The sequence below is a fragment of the Malaclemys terrapin genome, chromosome 5 (assembly GCF_027887155.1).
Source record: "Malaclemys terrapin pileata isolate rMalTer1 chromosome 5, rMalTer1.hap1, whole genome shotgun sequence".
In the NCBI taxonomy this organism is placed as follows: Eukaryota; Metazoa; Chordata; order Testudines; family Emydidae; genus Malaclemys; species Malaclemys terrapin.
In genome coordinates, this window is record NC_071509.1 from 20,989,569 (window position 1) to 21,009,259 (window position 19,691).

The 19,691-nt window shown below is 38.6% G+C and overlaps 1 protein-coding gene across 5 annotated transcripts in view; it reads left to right on the plus strand.

Moving 5' to 3' along the window:
* The window catches only part of HTT (huntingtin), a 209,579-nt gene that overhangs the window by 144,710 nt on the left and 45,178 nt on the right, over positions 1-19,691 (plus strand). For all 5 annotated transcript variants that reach the window (XM_054030679.1, XM_054030683.1, XM_054030681.1 and 2 more), the window contains 11 exons: positions 205-384; positions 2,548-2,724; positions 3,027-3,103; positions 7,689-7,827; positions 12,839-12,961; positions 14,042-14,255; positions 14,454-14,599; positions 15,200-15,377; positions 15,653-15,748; positions 16,372-16,559; positions 18,933-19,059. In XM_054030679.1, the coding sequence (XP_053886654.1) occupies positions 205-384; positions 2,548-2,724; positions 3,027-3,103; positions 7,689-7,827; positions 12,839-12,961; positions 14,042-14,255; positions 14,454-14,599; positions 15,200-15,377; positions 15,653-15,748; positions 16,372-16,559; positions 18,933-19,059 (1,645 nt within the window). The remainder of the gene's footprint in view (positions 1-204; positions 385-2,547; positions 2,725-3,026; positions 3,104-7,688; positions 7,828-12,838; positions 12,962-14,041; positions 14,256-14,453; positions 14,600-15,199; positions 15,378-15,652; positions 15,749-16,371; positions 16,560-18,932; positions 19,060-19,691) is intronic.

Genomic DNA, 19,691 nt, shown 5'->3' on the forward strand with positions numbered 1-19,691 from the left:
AAGGAAATAAAATGTGCACACTTGTAAACAGAATATTTTTAACATAATGTGGTTCAGTTTTTCCAATGAAAATTACTTGCTTTTAATTGTATATAAATGGTATTGCATTGTTTCTGCTATTCTTTTAGTAATGAAATGCATATGTCTGTAGTAATATTGGTAATTTTAGAATTATGGAATCCATTTTACCTTTTTTCCTCATAGTGTCAAAACCTACATGATTCAGAACACTTGACATGGCTTATAGTGAATCATGTTCAAGATCTGATTAATCTGTCTCATGAGCCTCCTGTACAAGACTTTATTAGTGCTGTTCATAGGAATTCAGCAGCCAGTGGTCTCTTCATCCAGGCTATTCAGTCTCGGTGTGAGAACCTCGCAACTGTAAGTTTGACTTGAGCCTTTTAATAATGAAGTTTAGGCCTTTTTTGTTCACTGTATTTGGAAACACTTTGAGTGCTTTTTCCTTTCTGGGTCTTTTACAGCACCAAATGTGTTGTTGGTGCATAACTTATTATATGTATTACACTGGTGCCAAAAGACAACTCTTGACATCTGAACTACATTGTGCTTAGTGCTGCTCAGACACACAGGTAGGTAGATGTGATTCTCCCCAAAGAGCCTACAAGCTAATACTAACTAATAAATAAAAGAAAATCTAGACATTGGATAACTAAAAAATTTGTGTCCACTTCCCCACATGCTTACAACCCGTTGGAGAGAAATTAATTTATGATCCCAAGCCTCTTTATTTACAAACTCAATCTTTCATCTTCATAGCCTTTCTATTGCCCCACAGAGTGCAAACATACCTTGTCAGTTCCTGTGTTATAGATTAATCAAATCATAAATGCAACATGAATCTTGTTTTTCTTCTAGGAGCCCCCGTACTGATGTTGTATATTTGCTACAAATTGTATTCCTGAATTGAAAACACACTAATTAAAAGGTGTAGAAGTAACCCTGTAAAAAGCACCCATGTTTGTTTCATAATTTGAGCATATTTGATATGGAAAGTACTAAGACTTTTTTGCCCAACTGCCAGTCAGATAAATTCAACTGGGGTCAGTCAATCTACATTCCTTCCTTCCTATGCATCATCACAAGTAATAAAGTTCTGCAAATTAAGTCCTTGGTGACATTTTTGCAGCACCTTTGCCTTCAATGGCTGTGTACAAATGTTTGGAAATTAGTAGACAATTCTGCTGCTGATGCATAAGAACAAGTAGGATTCAGTTCACCTCCATGTTGACCCTAACAAGACTAAAGAGTAATAAAAGAGCAATCCTGGTTTGTGCCCTCTTTCCTAATCCTACACTAATGGACTGTGCATTCTCCATGAAGATTTGTGAACTTGTTGCTGTTTCTCTTGTCTGGATATTCATCTCTTTCAAGTCATAAGCAGGGGAAGATTTCCTAGAAAATAGGTTAATGTGCATATACACCTCTACCCCGATATAACGCTGTCCTCGGAAACCAAAAAATCTTACCGCGTTATAGGTGAAACTGCGTTATATCGAACTTGCTTTGATCCGCTGGAGTGCGCAGCCCCGCCCCTCTGGAGTGCTGCTTTACCGTGTTATATCGGGGTAGAGGTGTATTTGGGAGTGGAGGGAACTAAACAGTACTAAACTTATTTTAAGGATAGGTTCATTCACTCAAGTTTCTCTTTTAAAAGTGAAGGTTGGTGACAGCCGTGCTTTAATTTACAAGCTGTTTTACTAGACTTTTCACAAACTGCTTGAAAATTAAAATAAACAGCAGTGAATATTTACCTTCTCTTTCTCTGCATCCCCTAATTCAAATCTCTAGTGCTGAAGTATCCCTTCTGTTCTTTATCAACCACATTATCTGCCGCTATGTGCTACTTCTCACTCTTATTATTCTCATTTTCTTACCTCCCTTCTCCTCTACCTCTGCACTGGCATTATCCCTTCCATGGTTAAACATGCCTTTTGCTGTCTCCCATCCTGAAAAACTCTGCAGATGCTATTTTCCTTTCTCAGTGCTCCTTTCAAGATCTGCTTCATTTCCTTTTTGCCTTAAATTCAAGCTGTTGCTTTCAGAGCTTTTTAATTCCACTCCAGACCCTCTGTCTTCACTTTCTCCTATTACTACACTAACTCTTGCTCCCTAAATTCTATGCCACTTCTAATCACACGTTTTGTTCATTCATCACTTCAGACTTCATGTCTTCTTTCTAGCTGCTTTGTACAATTGAACAGCACCCCAGTTACTGTTCAGCAACCCCAGTTCCGCACTTCCTTAAATTTAAAAAAATAATTAAAAACCCACCTGCCCTCAAACCTGTGTAAAAATTACTATTTAAACAACATTCAATTAGTTGTCTGCTGTACTGTCTTTGTAACCACTGTTCCTTTAGTCTGTAAGCTCTTAGGCATTGGAACCAGTTGCTTGTTTAGACAGTCCATGTGTTGTTCCAGCACCTTTGATATTTAACTGTGTTACAGTATGTACAAAATAAATAAGATGAGAAAAAATGTAAATAAATACATAAATGTAACAATTGTTTTTTCTAATATTTAGCCAACAACACTAAAGAAGACCCTGCAATGCTTAGAGGGCATTCATCTCAGCCAGTCTGGTGCCGTGTTAATGTTGTATGTGGACAAGCTTTTGTGTACTCCATTCCGTGTGCTGGCTCGCATGGTTGACACACTTGCTTGTCGTCGAGTAGAAATGCTTTTGGCTGCAACTTTCCAGGTAGGGATAAAAGTAAATATACCTGTCTCTAAATTAGAGTTGCTAATGCTAGCAAATAATTGAATGTGATTTAAGTTAAAGCACATTTTAGTTACTTGACCGTGATGTTCAGTGACGAGTGAAAAACAGAATGTCGCTTTGTGTTTAGCATGCACGTCTCATTGATTCAGTTTCATCCTGTGTTATGGTCTCCAGATTGTTTAATAATTCTTACTTGCTCTTCTTAGTCTGTTAAAATACATATGAATGGTTTTATTCATGTTGGTGCTTCATATCTATTGTTTTGTCACTGTTTTCTACAGAACAGCGTTTCTCAGTTACCAGTTGAAGAACTGGATAGAATTCAGGAATATCTTCAAAACAGTGGATTAGCACCAAGGTAAAATATTAGTAATAGGTCACTGTCTTCATAACATGGTATGTAATAAGTGCAAATCATGCATGTTTTTTAATGAGGTGACACTGCTTTTTAAAGTTATGTCTATAAAAGTGGAGGCATGCAAAGATTTGCCATTACTTGAGTACCCAATTAAAACATGATTAGGCCCTATCTGTACTGCAGGATGGAAACCATATTGTAGCTCTCTCAGGAACAACCATGTTATAACTAATTGCCTTGACAGAGTAGAATTTTTAGAGTAGATTAATTTTAAAACAACAATGCAACCTGGAGATCTGCAAGGATATTTTCTGCTGGCCTGCTGTAATTGGGGGGAGGGACCCCTCTATAAGACTCTAAATTCTTAATAGTGATTTTAATTTCCATAGAGTATTTCAAAGACGAATAGTTCAGATCAGGTCCAGGTCATGTTATCACATGAGCACAGTAGTCTCCCACCTATGTTATAGCACAGTTTAATCTTGCTTGTGTAGAAGGATTCAAACTGTTACTATTGTTTCTTTTGATACAGCCTTGTAAAGGTCAGGAGCCTGATTCACCTGGCTCCTCACAAATGCTGGTTAAGAATAACCCTGTTGCCTTCAGTAGGAGTTTATTGTATCCTGGGGGAAAAAGGTGGTGGGGAGGAAAGAATTTAAGGCTCAAGACTGTAAAATGGTTTGGTAAAAAGAATATAATATTGTTATCTCTTGCCTGCATTGGGATAAGCTTAGTTAACAAGATTAGTTCCATAATACAACTCCCAACATAACTTGTGGTGTAGACTTTTATTGATAATAGTAACAAAAGTCCAAAAGCAATAGTAAGAGCAAGAAATGTCTAAGTTGAATCTTGAGAAGGTTTGTAAGAGGCTCATGACCAGTATTGTCAGTGCTGTTCTTTCTGCCAGTATTCTCTCTATTTGGGTACATTTGGATTTCTTCTTATGGGGACAAAGTGTATGCCAGAAAAATTATCTGCTTGACAGATAAAAAAGGTCAGACCTGTTATTGCAACATTCCATAAGCTGTTCTTTTTCCATATTGCTGAGCATGCCTTCTGTAGCATTCAGTGCATTAGCTAGTAGAAGGTAAACTAGTTTCTACATATTTTGGAGGTGGAATGTCTATCAGAAGAACTATGCATTTAAACTTCTTACGAAGAAAATAGATTTATTTTTTTTTAAAGCTCTGCTAATTTGAAACTCTATTTGAGTTGTAAGAGCTGTGATTTCAGATTCCATACAGAACACTGCAAAATGTCAGTGTCAACTTGATTTCATAGAATTGGTGGAAATCAGTCATAAGGACAGGCTCTGAACTTAAATCAGCAGTTTTGGTTCACTCACTTTTGATTGAACAACATAAGTAGCTCAGTGAAGAAAACAACTTTTAGTGCTAATGCAGATTAATGTCTCCTATGTGTTGGTAATGAAGCAAATTTATTGATTTTGTTTTCCTACCAAAACACACAGTTCTTTTATGAGTGTTTGTCCATATGTATTCCACTGTTGGTGTGCATATGTCTAATGCACTTGAGTTTGGATTTTCTGTCCAGCAGTGTCTGTTGCATGCACCCTGAGTATCCTCATGCCTCCAACAAAGGATATAAAAAGCAAGGTGACCCTAGCCACCTCTCATTTCTTTCTCGCCCTCTGTGGGTATGAGTTGGAATTTACAGTTTTTAAGCCTCTTTGCTCACTGTACAGTTTCCCCTTTGTTTTGTAGATATCAATCAGTTAATTGAAGTTCCTGAATTTTACCCAATACCACATGCAAATAGGGATGAGCAACAGCTATGGACATTGGACGTTAGATGGGCACTGGCATTTTCCATAGACAGGACCAAACCATTTTGGTGGTCCACCCAACTGTTTGTGGCTATTGCAAACACAATGAAAGGTCTTCCAATCTCAAAGAATTTCATCTTGGGTTACTACTTGTATGCAAGCATGTTCTGATCTGGCAGGCATTTCACCACTTGGCTAGCTGTGTGCTCTCTCCACAAGATCACAAGCATCCTCAATGTCATTCCTTGCACAGATCCCTATCCTGCACATTTATAAAGCAGCAACCTGGTCCTCAGTTCACACTTTCTCCTTCCGTTAAATCATTGCCCAACACTAAGAGGTAATGCCAAATTTGGTCAAGTTGTACTATCAAGCTGGTCTGTGTGTACATGAACTCTGATTCCCTCTGCCTATTTAGCTGCTTGGGAATCACCAAGAGTGGAATGCACATGTGCAGTCACTCGAAGAAAAAACAGTTACTAACCTTTCATAACTATTGTTCTTTGAGAGGTTTCATGTGTCCTTTCTGTAACCTGCCCTTCTATCCCTCTACATCAGAGTTTCCAGAAAGAAGGAACTGAGGGGGTGTGGGGTCAGTTGGGCAATACATCTTGATGTTAGTGTAAGGTGAATGATTTCTTCTTCTCCTTTGAGTGTTTGTCCATATATATTCCACTGTTGGTAACTCATGAACAGTGACATAGGATCACAGAAAATGGATGACAGGAATCTATCTAAATGACTGTAAGACAGCCCTATCAAAATGAACATCAGATCTTGATGCTTTCACTATGGAGTAACGCTGGATAAAAGCATGCACTGAACCCAAATAGCTCCCTATGTATCTCTAGTACTGGAATATATTTAAAAGAATCTACAGAAGTTGCTTGTTCAGCCAGTCGCCAAGACAAACAAGTTTGTTTACATTTATGGGAGATGATGCCTGCTTATTATTTACAATGTCACCTGAAAGTGAGAACAGGCATTTGCCTGGCACTTTTGTAGCCGGCATTGCAAGGTATTTACATGCCAGATAAGATAAACATTCGTATGACCCTTCATGCTTTGGCCACCATTCCAGAGGACATGCTTCCATGCTGATGACACTCGTTAAAAAATAATGCATTAATTAAATTTGTGACTGAACTCCTTGAGGGAGAATTGTATGTCTCCTGATCTGTGTTTTACCCGCATTCTGCCATATATTTCATGTTATAATAGTCTCAGATGATGACCCAGCTTGCTTTCACTGCAGATTTGACAAAATGCAAAGAAGGTATTAATGTGAGGTTTCTGAAGATAGCTACAGCACTCGACCCAAGGTTTAAGAATCTGAAATGCCTTCCAAAATTTGAGAGGGACGAGGAGTGCAGCATGCTTTCAGAAGTCTTAAAAGAGCAACACTCCAATTCAGAAACTACAGAACCCAAACCACCAAAAAGGAAAATGTTTTCTTCTGGTGGCATCTGACTCAGATGATGAAAATGAACATAAGTCGGTTTGCAGTGCTTTGGATCGTTATTGAGTAGAACCCATCATCAGTATGGATGCATGTCCTCTGGAATGGTGGTTGAAGCATGAAGGGACATATGAATCTTTAGCGCATCTGGCATGTAAATATCTTGCAATGCCAGCTACAAAAGTGCTATGCGAATGCCTAGTCTCACTTTCAGGTGACATTGTAAATAAGAAGGAGGCATCATTATCTCCTGAAAATGTAAACAAACTTGTTTGTCTTAAGTTTCAGAGTAACAGCCGTGTTAGTCTGTATCCGCAAAAAGAAGAACAGGAGTACTTGTGGCACCTTAGAGACTAACAAATTTATTAGAGCATAAGCTTTCGTGGACTACAGCCCACTTCTTCGGATGCATATATGTTCCATTCTATATGCATCCGAAGAAGTGGGCTGTAGTCCACGAAAGCTTATGCTCTAATAAATTTGTTAGTCTCTAAGGTGCCACAAGTACTCCTGTTCTTCTTTTTGTTTGTCTTAGTGATTGGCTGAATAAGAAGTATGACTGAGTGGACTTGTAGGCTCTAAAGTTTGACATGGTTTTATTTTTGACTGCAGTTATTTTTGTGTGCATAATTCTACTTTCATGATAAAGAGATTGCACTACAGCACTTGAATTGAAAAATACTATTTTATTTTTATAGTGCAAATATTTGTAATAAAAATATATATATAAAGTGAACACTGGACACTTTGTATTCTGTGTTGAAATTGAAATCAATATATTTGAAAATGTGGAAAACACCCAAAAATATTTAAATAACCGGTATTCTATTATTGTTTAACAGTGTGGTTAATTGCGATTTTTTTTTTTAATCGCTTGACCACCGTAATTTAAAACATAGATTAAAACCTGTTGGCAAAGGAACTGAAGGGCAGTTGAGGTTGCCCTGCCCTTTAAGCCCTTGGTTGAGGGCATGAGGATGCTCAGGGCACATACCCCAACAGACAAATGATGGCCAAAAGAACATAAACTTGAGTTCACTGGGTGCATGCGCACTAACAGTGGAAAATGTATATATAGACAATACATCTCAAAGAACCGCAGTTACCGTAAGGTGAGTAACTGTTTGTCTTCTTTCAAATTCAATATGTGATAGGTAGCTGCTGGAGGACAATGTAGAAAAGTGGAAAATTTAGTTTTAGTGATAAGAGTGGAATATCAGTACCAGGTAATTAGCAGGTACCAGGTAATTAGCACAGGTCTATTAAATGTTTGTAGCATAATGTAAAATAGGTATTCCTTATAAAAAAAATTCTGATGTGTGCTTATCTGTTTTCAGACACCAAAGACTTTACTCGCTATTGGACAGGTTTCGCCTTACAGTAGCACCAGAAACAACTAGCCCTTCACCTTTGGTTACTTCACACCCACTGGATGGGGAAAACCAACCAGCCTTAGAGAATGTAATTCCAGACAAAGTAAGGCCATATTTAGAATATTTCATAGGAAAACACATTTGCTATCTGTGCTATAACAAGCTTTTTCTATTAGTAAAATATATCTACGAATGAAGCTTTTCTTTAATCCCCATATGGTGCTCTGTGTACAAATCTGAATAATGTGGTAAATAAACGTCAGCTACCTATTCTTAAATTCTGCAGCGCATACATTTATATCTAATTGTGATAAACTTACTGTTTTGTGCAGTTCTTTTAATTTAAACTTTTTTAGTCTGTAATAGTGATGAAGAGATGCACGTTACGTCGGTTTGCAAGAGACTGTTTTTGTCCATTTGCTACTTCAGAACTTTCACTGGTTCCTTAAGAGACTTATAGGTACCATCTTTCTCATCTCTGACCACCTCAGCTGTGCTTTTGCTCTTTGTCTTACTGTCTTGTTTACTTTCAAAGACTTCATTTTCTTCATTGACTCCTCTTTGCCTCAGTGCAGTCCCTAGTTAGCCATTGGGCCAGCAAATCCACACAGTTCCTGGCTCCCAACAGCTGATGTCTTATTTAGACTTTAGCCTACCATCTGGTACTCTTTGCAGTCCTCTGTTGGCCTACAGTGTTCATGTCCTACAAGAGTCTCCAGCAGCCTTGAGGCTAGCATGTCTTGGTCTTATCTGAAACTGCATCCTACTGAACAGGATCTGATCCATTCACTGTGGGGCATATGTGCAGCTCCACTCATCTGTGTGGCACAGCCAGTCTACCTACTACCTTTTTTCATGTCTGTAGTTTAGGACACCACTCCACTCCAATCTAGGAGCAAGGGAGGGAAATGAATTGGTCCTTGTTCCCTCAGCCAAGGCATCTCCTGAACACTTCAGTCCTATACTTCTTTGGTTCCCAGTTAAACGACCTTTCCCTGTCTTGGGACCGTCACCCCAGCCACTTTCATCAATCTGGTAGTCTCTTTAGTTGGGTTTTTCTAGGATTCCCTTCCCTATCTTCCTTGTGTTTCAGTTAGACCAGAGTTAGCTCAATGTGTATTGATGACATGCTTCCCCACAGTGGTGACCTGCACTACATGGTCTCAGGCTTTGTCCCTTCCACATCTGGCTGCTCCTCCACACACGTAGTATGGCCCTTTCTAGAGTGTATTTCTCAGAAACTCCTTTTCCTCCTCTGACCCTGACTTTTTTTCCCTTCCACCCTACACCAATGAACATCTGAGAAACCACTCCAGAAAACTCAAATAACATGAAAACCATTGGAAGTACAGTAGTACCACATCCTTCATAGATAGGGAGCTTTCTCCTTCTAACTTCTTCCAGCTCTTCAGAGTCCAATTAGGCTGAGGACAGGAATTTTGACTCTGCATTGGAAAGCTTAGTTGGCAAAAATCCACTCCATCCTAGATCTTTGAGGAATCCCCCAAATAATTAAAATGAGGGAAATTAGATCAGCTCTACCAGTGTAAAACAAAAAGATTGTTGGTTGAGTAGCTCTACTTCGCTTGCAAAAAAAGGAATCCACCAGACATATGTCAGAAGCTCTATAGAATCCAACAGGACAGTTTCTCTACATTTGCAATCATCTGAGGTGACTGTGTCTACCTCTGCTGAAGTGAAACAATTCCCTTACGAAGAGCAGCCACTCGTAGACATTGTAGACAAGCTTAATGAACATTCCCTCAGCAGGTTTTATGAAACTTCTACCAAAGTGCTCAAAGCAGCTATGATCTGATGGCCACCTTCATGGTTTTTGTCATAAATTTGACAGGTTTCAGCCTTGACAAAACAAAAGGTTGTTGGTACCAAGGCTCTTAAAACTTTCCTTAAATACCTGCTCTCTCTCCCATTCTTTGTCCATAGTATTTCGTATTGCACTGTCTATTTCTCATATCAGTTCCCTTCTGCATTCCACCATTATGAAGCATAATATCTCAATATTCAATTGGGACAGACTCCACCTCCAAAAACATTTAGATAAAGCTACCTCAATGGGATCAAGCTATTTGGAGAGACCTTTGATACAACTATCAAGGAACTTACTGATCTAGCATGTTTCAGCTTCCAAAACAGGAAAAGGAAAAACTCCCCATGTCCGAGATCCAATTGTCCAGGGAGAATACTTGTATCCCTTTCGTTGCTTAATTTGAGTCAGAGGTCCAAATTAGAAACTCTTTCAGCTCTGCCCCCAGCAACCTAAATCACAGTGAAACCCTTAGCATTTTCATTGTAGGGGAAATGGAGGTTCTTCCTTCCTTGTTTGGACCAGTTCAGATGGGTTATGAAACCAATTTAATTTGTCTGTTCAAAGTTCTTCTTTCATTCCATGCTACATTGCCATCTCCCTCCCATGTTGTCCTTGAAAGACACACTCCTTGAAATAGTTAATGAACTGTTACAAACCTAGCACTATGGCTGTTCAACCTGTCTGAGAGGAATCTGTTTGCTCCTGCTGTTTTACAGTGACCGCAAAAAGGTATTCTGAATCATCTTGGATCTCGCCCCCCTTACCCCCCACCCCAGCCAATCCATTTTGAGAAGACCAGGTTCAGAGTTCAAACACTTGCTCTTTTAATCCATAATCTCAGAGTAAATTCCTTTGAGACATACGTCTACATCCCCATTCAACCTGCCCAGACAACACCCCTCAATATTTCACAGAACAAAACGACTTCCAGAATGTGGATCTTCCCTTTGATCTTCCATCCATTCCTCAGATTATTGCAAAGATGAATGGTCATAGAGACTGCAGTACTGAGGAAAGAAGGAATCCAGAGCTTTCATTAATTGCGGGACCTACTTATCAAGGCAGTTCCTTTCAAATAGACAGATTTAACTTTTAAGCCCTGTCAGTTCTCTAAGACATGGCTTTGTAGTAAACTGGGACAAGTTCCCATGAATGATCTCAGGAGTCTGGTTCTGCTTTGTTTGCAAAGCACAGAAACTTCAAGATGTCCATTCATGTTTTCTCAGTGGCTAATTCTGCAACACCTACATAAACTGGCAGGGTGGTACCATGAGTACCTTCCTCTCTCTTTAGTTCAGAACCTCGTAGATTTTTGTCTAAGAGCACTCACCTATCCATTTCAGTAACAAGTACGCAGGGCAAGCTGAACGTGCGAGCAAATTGACTGAACCCAGAAATTTCCTTCCCATAGAATGACAATTCAGAGGTGCTATTTTTGGTATTTGTTAAATGAGATGTCCACCAGATAAACCTTTTTGTATTTTTGTTCCACACATTGGAGCCCTTAAATTTGGCTAGTGGATGCTTTTATCTTTCAGTTGGTTGTGCCCTTTGGCTATACGCTTTCTCTTCTGCATTTGCTGAGGATTGCCAGCAGGCTCTGGAGAAATTGGGCCAAAATTATTCCTACAGCTCCCTATTGGACCTGAAGACCTTGTTTCTCAGTTTGCTTCAGGTGGTTTATCTGAGCAGTGGCCACTTCAAAGATTTTCTGCAACAGGATCTGGATTTAATCCAGCCCCTGGCAACTTCAGTTTAGCAGCATCAAAACTAACAGGTTGATTCTGCAGACCTTTGACTACTCTGCTGCTGCTGCTGTGAACTTTCTCTTGTAGCCAAAGAAAAATTTCAACAATTCTAAGCATATCCGTATCTGAGCTACACTATTCTGTTGGTGTTTCAGGAAGAATGATTCCCTTTAGGTTTCTATCATCCATTCAGGAAATCTTCACAGATTTTTTTCAATCTAGACCTTTGTGAATACTCTGTAATGCCAAGTGTAGGCCCTTTTGTCCTTGAACATTACTTTAAAAATGAGGTTTAATTTAAATCCCTGCGTATCCTGGTTTTCTTCACTATCCTGAGAGACTGACTGGATGCATGACCACTATTCAGTATAGTGAGACTTAGTCTGGAGTTTCTAAGCTCTTCCAGATATACCCTTGACCAAAAACTCGTAGTCCCCTAACACCCTAAAAGTAAACTTCCTTATTGCAGTTGCATATGTACACCAAATCAGTGCACATTCTTGCAAGAAATACTATATTCAGATTTTCACCAACAAGGTGGCTGTTCAATTTTTTTCCTGAATTTCTCCTTAAAATATTGTTCTCTCTTCTCATTAACCAGGAAATTGGCTTTTCCTCCTTTTTCCTGAGCCTTTTTGCACTAAGGAGGTCACTGTTCACTCCTTAATATCCCTAGGGCCATCAAATTCTATTTAGATAGGACAGCTCCCTTCTGTAAATACTGACACCCATTTGCAATTAAAACGACACCAGAAAGAGAGAGAAAATATTAAAGGCCATCTTGTATTAAGTCTGCCATTGCAAATTTTAGTTTCCACAAGTTTTCTACTCGGGTCACAGGCCTCACTCTGTCTCCACTAGACCCATAGATACTTTATAATGAGGAAATCTGAAGTGCTAGGACTTAGTCCTCATTCTTTTACCAAGCATTCCTAGATAAATGCTATCTTCTGTTTGATTCTGCAGGCTTTCTTTCTTTATGTTAAAAAATTGCATATAATTTTGCATTTCATTCTAATTTTTACTCCCATGGCTTGTCTTTATCATTTATGTGCATTACAGTGTGTCTAGATGACCCCGTCTTGCTTCGGGTCTCAGTGAGCTACATGCTGTCAGTTAGCATCTTTTCCTTCTCCTTGCTATTTTCCAGCAGTTCTGGATTGGCAAATGGACAATTGCCAGAAAATAGATCAATTTTGTCTTACTGGTCTATTATAATGGGGTCTGTTGAGCAGTCCTGTGTGCTCTTTCTTGCTTTGTTTTTTCTTCTTGTTTACTAGTCCCCTTATGCTTTGGAAGTTTTGCCTAGATGAGATGACACCTAATAGTCTCTTAGAGGACCCAATTTCAGTGCTTAAATTGAAATATATAGAGCTCTGTCTCCACAGATAGAAGTAGGCATGGTTAATCCAGTAATTCTGGATTGGCAAAGGGACAGTCTTTGAGAAGACTAATTAGTGGGTAAAACAAAATTGAACTATTTTCTAACTCTGTCAAAAGTAAATTGTAGTAAATTTCATTTTTTATTTTTTTTAAAGGACTGGTATGTATCACTAGTCAGATCACAGTGCTGGGTCAGGTCAGACTCTGCACTGCTGGAAGGTGCAGAGCTGGTGAATAGGATACCTCAGCCTGAACTAAACTCCTTCATGACCAGTAAGGTAATTTCTCTCACAATGAGAAGAGGAGAATTTAAGATGACACTTGCTAAAAATTGTAAAATTTATATTACTATTCATATTACTATTAATGACCAAATTGGCTTATTAAAAAGAAATTAAAAATTCTTTAAATTTTACTTAGTTGTTCGTTGACTTTTTGTGTTTTACTGAGCTTGGACAATAGCACTTTGAGCTCCCAATTGAAAGGTGCTCTAGATAGCCAAGTACATTAATTATTATTAAGGCTGTGAGTCTGTCACGGACGTCATGGATTCTGTGATTTTCCAGGACCTCCGTGACTTCGACAGCAGCTGGTGCAGTGTAGCAGCAGTGCCCGGGGCCACTGCCCCCACCCCTCCCGAGCACCAGCGGTGCCCCAGTCAGGGGTATCTATAGTACAAGTCATGGACAGGTCACTGGCTGTGAACTTTTGTTTATTGCCATGACTTTTACTAAAAATACCCACGTCTAAATCTGAGTCTTAATTATTATCTTTCTCCCTGATCTCCTCCAAGTGGGCTCGCTCTCTCTCTTTCACTCACCTGGGAGTCAACATGGAATCATTTGTGTCAGAAACCCCATGCTCTATGGGGCTACCCAGTTCCATGAACCCATCCCAGCTTTCACCACCCAGCTCACTGCACTCTGGCTGTGCCCTGTGAGCCCTGAGCTGCATACTGTGGAGCTCTCCCCTGGCCACTGGGAATTTTTAAAATCAGGTCCTGGCATCTTAAATTAGGCATCCAAAATTAGTGTATACTTTTGACCTTAATCTCTATCTCAGTTTCCCATCTGTAAACTGATTAGTTTCCAAGTTCTAATCAGTTAAAACTCACAGAAAATTCTAGTTTTATTCAGATTAGGTGCTGAAAATTTGGGACAGATGGCATTTTCCACACAAAATAAAGTTGGAATCCAGTTTTAAGTGTGAACCAGAACACAACCTTAACTGTGGCAATCACAGTGGCTCTTCCATAATGTTGCTCTGTTAATTTGCATAGTATTACCGAAAAGCTTTAATTTCCTTTCTCCTTGGAAGTGTGTTCTTTCTAAACTTTTATGTACCATTTGTGATTTCAGGAGTTCAACTTAAGCTTGTTAGCTCCCTGTTTAAGTCTTGGCATGAACGGAATCTCAGAAGACCAAAAGAGCAGCCTCTTTGAAACTGCCCGTAGGGTAACCCTAGACCATGTGTGTAACATAGTTCAAAAACTTCCTGCCAGCCATCAAGTTTTTCAGCCATTGCAGCCAGTTGAGACTTCAGCCTATTGGAGCAAGCTAAGCGATATTTTTGGTAATATAAAATAAAGGTCTTATTCTCTTCATCATACTGTATAACAGTGTTATCACAATAAGTTAGTTCTCTAATGGGATCAAAGATTTTCAGCAGTAAAATATTTTGCCCAAAATGTTTTGTCTGTTAAAGAAAATGTTAACCATGATGGTTTTTATTTCAAGCCTCTAGATTTTACCCTGACATTTTATTTTATAGGAGACACAATGCTGTACCAGACTGTGATGAAACTCTCTCGTGCACTGGCTCAGTATTTGTTGTTACTCTCTAAATTACCAGCATCTCTCTGTATTCCACCTGACAAAGAGACTGACATCCTGAAGTTTGTAGTAATGTCATTAGAGGTAAGAGAGTGATTGTAATAAAAGGTGCAACAGAATGTTTACAAATACGTTCCATTTCCCTTTAACTTTGAAGTTTCAATAGGAGTTCTGTAGGTCTAGAAGCATTTTGGGCTCTAGGTTTATGTATAAGCATGCATTTCCAATATTCGTTCATTCAATGGTTACTCTTTTGTGTCAGAGTATATTCTACACATCAGGTGGAATTTAGCAGAGAAAATGGGACAAGAAAAACTGAGATCTTTTTGGTGATTTTGGGGGGGTTTTTTGTTTTTGTTTTGTTTTTTAAGGGAGACTTTTCACCGCAACTGAGAGAAAGTCTGGCTGCGGGACAGGGAGGTCTTGGCAGTTTGGAAAGTGGCACTGTGGGGCTTGTTGAGAAGATGAATAAACATAATAGTTTACTCAATATATTGCTTATAACTTTTTTTCTAGTTGGAATTTTTTGAATTAGTGACATGCTAATTTACTGTAGCAAGAAAAATGAATCCTGCTAGTTTTGGTAGCTGCAAATGTATGTAATGATGTGGATAAAAATAAATTGATCTCATATTTTTGCATATGGGGACCATTTGATATAATGGAAAACTTTTTCTTGTACAGGCACTGTCATGGCATTTAATACATGAACATATTCCACTAAGTATAGATCTTCAAGCTGCTTTGGAATGCTGCTGCCTGACATTACAGCAACCTGGTCTCTGGAATTTGCTGGCTTCTGCAGTGTATGTGACACAGGCTTGCTCCCTAATTAATTGTGTCAGATTTATAATAGAGGCAGGTGAGTTAAATTTGTACAAATATGGGAGATGCTGCTGAATAAACCAGCAAACCTCACTGATCCTATGCTAAGAATCCTGAAGAAATGCAGAATTTTCTGTCCTTTGAATTTTTTCTTTGCCAAATATGTTTCCACCATGGAAATTAACTTTTTATTTTTTATTTACCTTTGAACTTGCCAGATATCTTGCCAATACAAGTGCTGCTTTGACAATTTTGTGAAAGAATTAAAACTGAGAGGTTTTTTAAATGTTTCTCTGTATTTATCTAATTTAGTTGCAATTGAACCTGGAAACCAGCTTCTTAGTCCAGAAAGGAAGAAGAATACTTCAAAAGGGGTCAATGAGGATGAAGTTGATTCAAATGCTCAAAGTAAGTAAACAAAGAAGTTCTAGTTTGCATGCAATTTTACATAGTTTGTAGAAAATTTGCCAGATTTTCCTCCTTATTTCCAGTTAAAAGCAAGAGGAAGTTGGTTGAGTCTTATCTGCACTAAGGAATTATTTCAAAAAATTCTCACTGTTGGTAACAAATGGTTAAGCTTGCATTACTGTTAGAAAGTGGGGACCTCTCTACAACAGTTCTCCGACCACAGCAGCCATTTGCAGTACTGTACTGATTGGGTGTGCTCTGTGCAGATTTAACTGACACTGTGTCAATGGAGCACTCTTTGAAAAGTGTTATGAGAACCTTAAGTTGTATCTGGACCGATAGTGTAAAAACTATTAACTTGTCATCTGAAGGGTGCCAACTTCAACATTTTACGATTTCATCTTCTGTATTGCACTGTGTTGGGTATGAGTACAAGTCTAGGTGTGGGACTAGGACCTACTGTGATGATATGGCTCATCTGACATTGAGACTCCACTTTAGTTGGTTAGAAATAGGCTTATTCTTATTGGAGTTTTTGTTTCCTCTTACATCTTTAGATTTGTATGTGTTTTGTTATATATTGACTATATTTTACACTGAACTTCATTTTTCTCTCAACTCAGAAGCGAAATATATTACAACAGCTTGTGAAATGGTGGCTGAAATGGTGGAGTGTTTACAGACTGTCTTGGCATTGGGACATAAGAGAAACAACAGTATCCCAGCATTTCTCACTCCTGTCCTTAAGAACATAATCATCAGCTTGGGTAGACTGCCTCTAGTAAACAGCTACACAAGAGTACCTCCCTTGGTACGTGCATTATGGTTTGTTTCCATAGTAGATGAAAAATACTGGCCATTTTTGGATAAAATGAATATAATAATTTGCTAGATCTTCAGTCTTTACACTCAGATTTGGTTGTCCCCTTTTGTCCTTTTTTTTTTAAATAGCGCCTGGCAATACTAGCTTTAAAAATATTTTCAAATGTGAATGTCTTCTGTAGAGTGAGAGGTTTGCTTAGAATTATGGGATCGTTTGAGAGTTCCTTGAGTTTCTGTTTGAAACTGTTCCATCTAGTACTTATTAAAAATCAGGACTCTTGGATTTTGTTCACATTTGCTGCTGGCTAACTGTGAACTGGGCAAGGTATTTAGCCCTTCTAGTGCTTAGTTAATGTACCTGTAAAATGGCTAGAGAAATACTTCAGAGTTGTTGCAAGATTCCTTAATATTTTTAAAGGACTTTAAGATCCTCTGATTAAAAGTACAAAGCAGAATTATCAGAAGCATTTTTAGCTGTTGTGCGGGAAAGTGTTTCTGAATCTGTATATACTAGTGTTTGACAACCTGGATGCCACAAAGTGTTGAGAGAACACTTTTTTTTCCCCCCTCTTGAGTCAAAAGTTTTTGTTCACTTTGTGCTTTATGCTGCCCTTTGCATGTGGAATACCTTCCCTTAATTTAGTCGGAGAATCCACAACCTCTCCTTTAAATCCTTACCTCAAAAGTGTTTACATTGTACTGTCAACTAAAAGTGGGTCAGTAGAGGTCTTATTTTAAAAGTATATGATTTATATGAAGGATCGGGGGAGAGTGGTGGTGTTTGACTTTTGTTGCAAAGAGTTAGTTATACAGGGAGTCCTCGGACTTATGGCACAATTCATTCCTCAGAGTTGCGTTGTAAGTCAAAACCGCTTTTCCCTTAGGAATCAGTGGTACGAAGGGGAGATTGGTTTGTGAATCAACACTTTTATACACCTTGATACACTATTGTCACCACAATAACCCAGATTTTTTTACTAAATGAATGATAGATGACTAATGTTGCAACATCAATGTATTTACTGTAAACAGCATTCAAATAAACACACAAATTCACATTGTTGCCAGCATTCTGAGCAGCCTCAGGCTCAGAAAGCCTGGGAGAATGGCACACATGCTGAGCCTCAGCCAATCACTATTCACGCTTTCTGATTGGCTGAGCAGGGTCAGGAGCCAATCAAAAACAAGCAGCAACCCTACCTGGCAACAAGCTACCCTGCTGCCTCGAAGCCAATCAGAAGTGACCCATTCCAGCTCCATACCAGTATAGTGCAACCAAGAAGTGATTTCAAGCAAACTTTATGCAAATCGAGCACCAGAAGGGTGAAACAAGCATCCTGGGGCGAAAGGGGCAGTCATTTGAAAAGCATCGTAAGTGGCGTCCGACATAAATAGGGCATCGTAATTCCGAGGACTCCCTGTATTTGGAAAGCACCTTGTACATTGTTGGCACCACTATAATCCAGATTAATAATGTGAGATTGGTCTGATGTCAGTTTGGTATGTGAAACATGGAACTTCCAAGTTTTGCTTACTTCCATTAAATTTAACATCTCATTTTGAAATGCTGCCTTTGCGGAGGAAGGTTGCATTGATTTTTGGGTCATCCGAGACTAGATGGGCTTCTAACCATTAAATATAGGTTTTGTGCATAATATCTTAATTACACAGTTCAGGTTTTAGGGAGAACATGGAATCCTTTAAATGTCAAAGTAATTTAATTGGTTATTACAAGGCACTGCCTCTTTCTTTCTACTGGCCTAGTGTCAGTACTATGCACTATTACTCAGGTAGACCAAATTCATAACTGATCTAAAGACTTCTGAACCTCAGTCCAGTGTGGAGAGAGAGAGAGCGATATGCTGTGTGGTCTCTAAGTGAAGAGTTTGAGATTTATCACATTCAGATACCTATTTCTGAAATGATGTAAGGGTAGAAAAGAAACCTTGGCTTTTTTATTTACCAAAAGTTTCCCTGTCTGACAACTTTCAGTAAAGAGGAAGAAGTATAATAAGTCTGCAACTAGAAACGGTCAAAAAAAAAGTTTAAACACTTTTTAGTAACAAGATTATCCACTTGTTTTTGTTATTGTTGGAAGAGTTGAGTAATTTTCACTGAGTTATTAGCAGGTTATGTAACACATGCTTAAAATACCATGAAAAAGACTGTCAAATATATAGTAGGCACATAAAAGTACCGTTTGAATTTAGAATCTTTTTACACATCCTTTGTGCATTAGGATGGGTTATCATTACTATTGGTATCTCGCAATTTTTAATTCCGAATGTGATGATCATAGCTGTAATATTAATATAATATTTACTATTTTAAAATAATTAGTATCCTTTTTATATTCCAACAGGTCTGGAAACTAGGCTGGTCACCAAAACCTGCAGGTGATTTTGGCACAGCTTTTCCAGAAATTCCTGTCGAATTTCTTCAAGAAAAAGAAATCTTTAAAGAGTTCATCTATCGCATTAATACATTGGGTAGGTAGACAACATGTTTATGGTTCTATTGAATACTTATTAGAAGTAGCTCTCAGAAGTATGTAAATTCATAGTTTGGAATGCAGATCCAGGAACAACCTATGTTTATGATAAAAGATAGACCAGGGGTAGGCAACCTACGGCATTGCGTGCCGAAGGCGGCACGCGAGCTGATTTTCAGTGGCACTCACACTGCCCGGGTCCTGGCCACCGGTCCGGGGGACTCTGCATTTTAATTTAATTTTAAATGAAGCTTCTTAAACACTTAAAAAACCTTATTTACTTTACATACAACAATAGTTTAGTTATATATTATAGACTTATAGAAAGAGACCTTCTAAAAATGTTAGAATGTATTACTGGCATGCAAAACCTTAAGTTAGAGTGAATAAATGAAGACTTGGCACACCACTTCTGAAAGGTTGCCGACCCCTGAGTTAGACCATCACTGTTTACCCAAATGTGTTGGAGGACAGAAAGAAATTTGGATTGGTGGTGGGACATTTTTAGCATCTTTGATACGTGATGGGAGCACTTGATCTTGTGTCAGATAAACAAGTTTTGGGATATGAGCTTCAGATAAACTAGTTTTCACTATAAAAGCAAAAATGAAGTACAATATTTGATTTCTT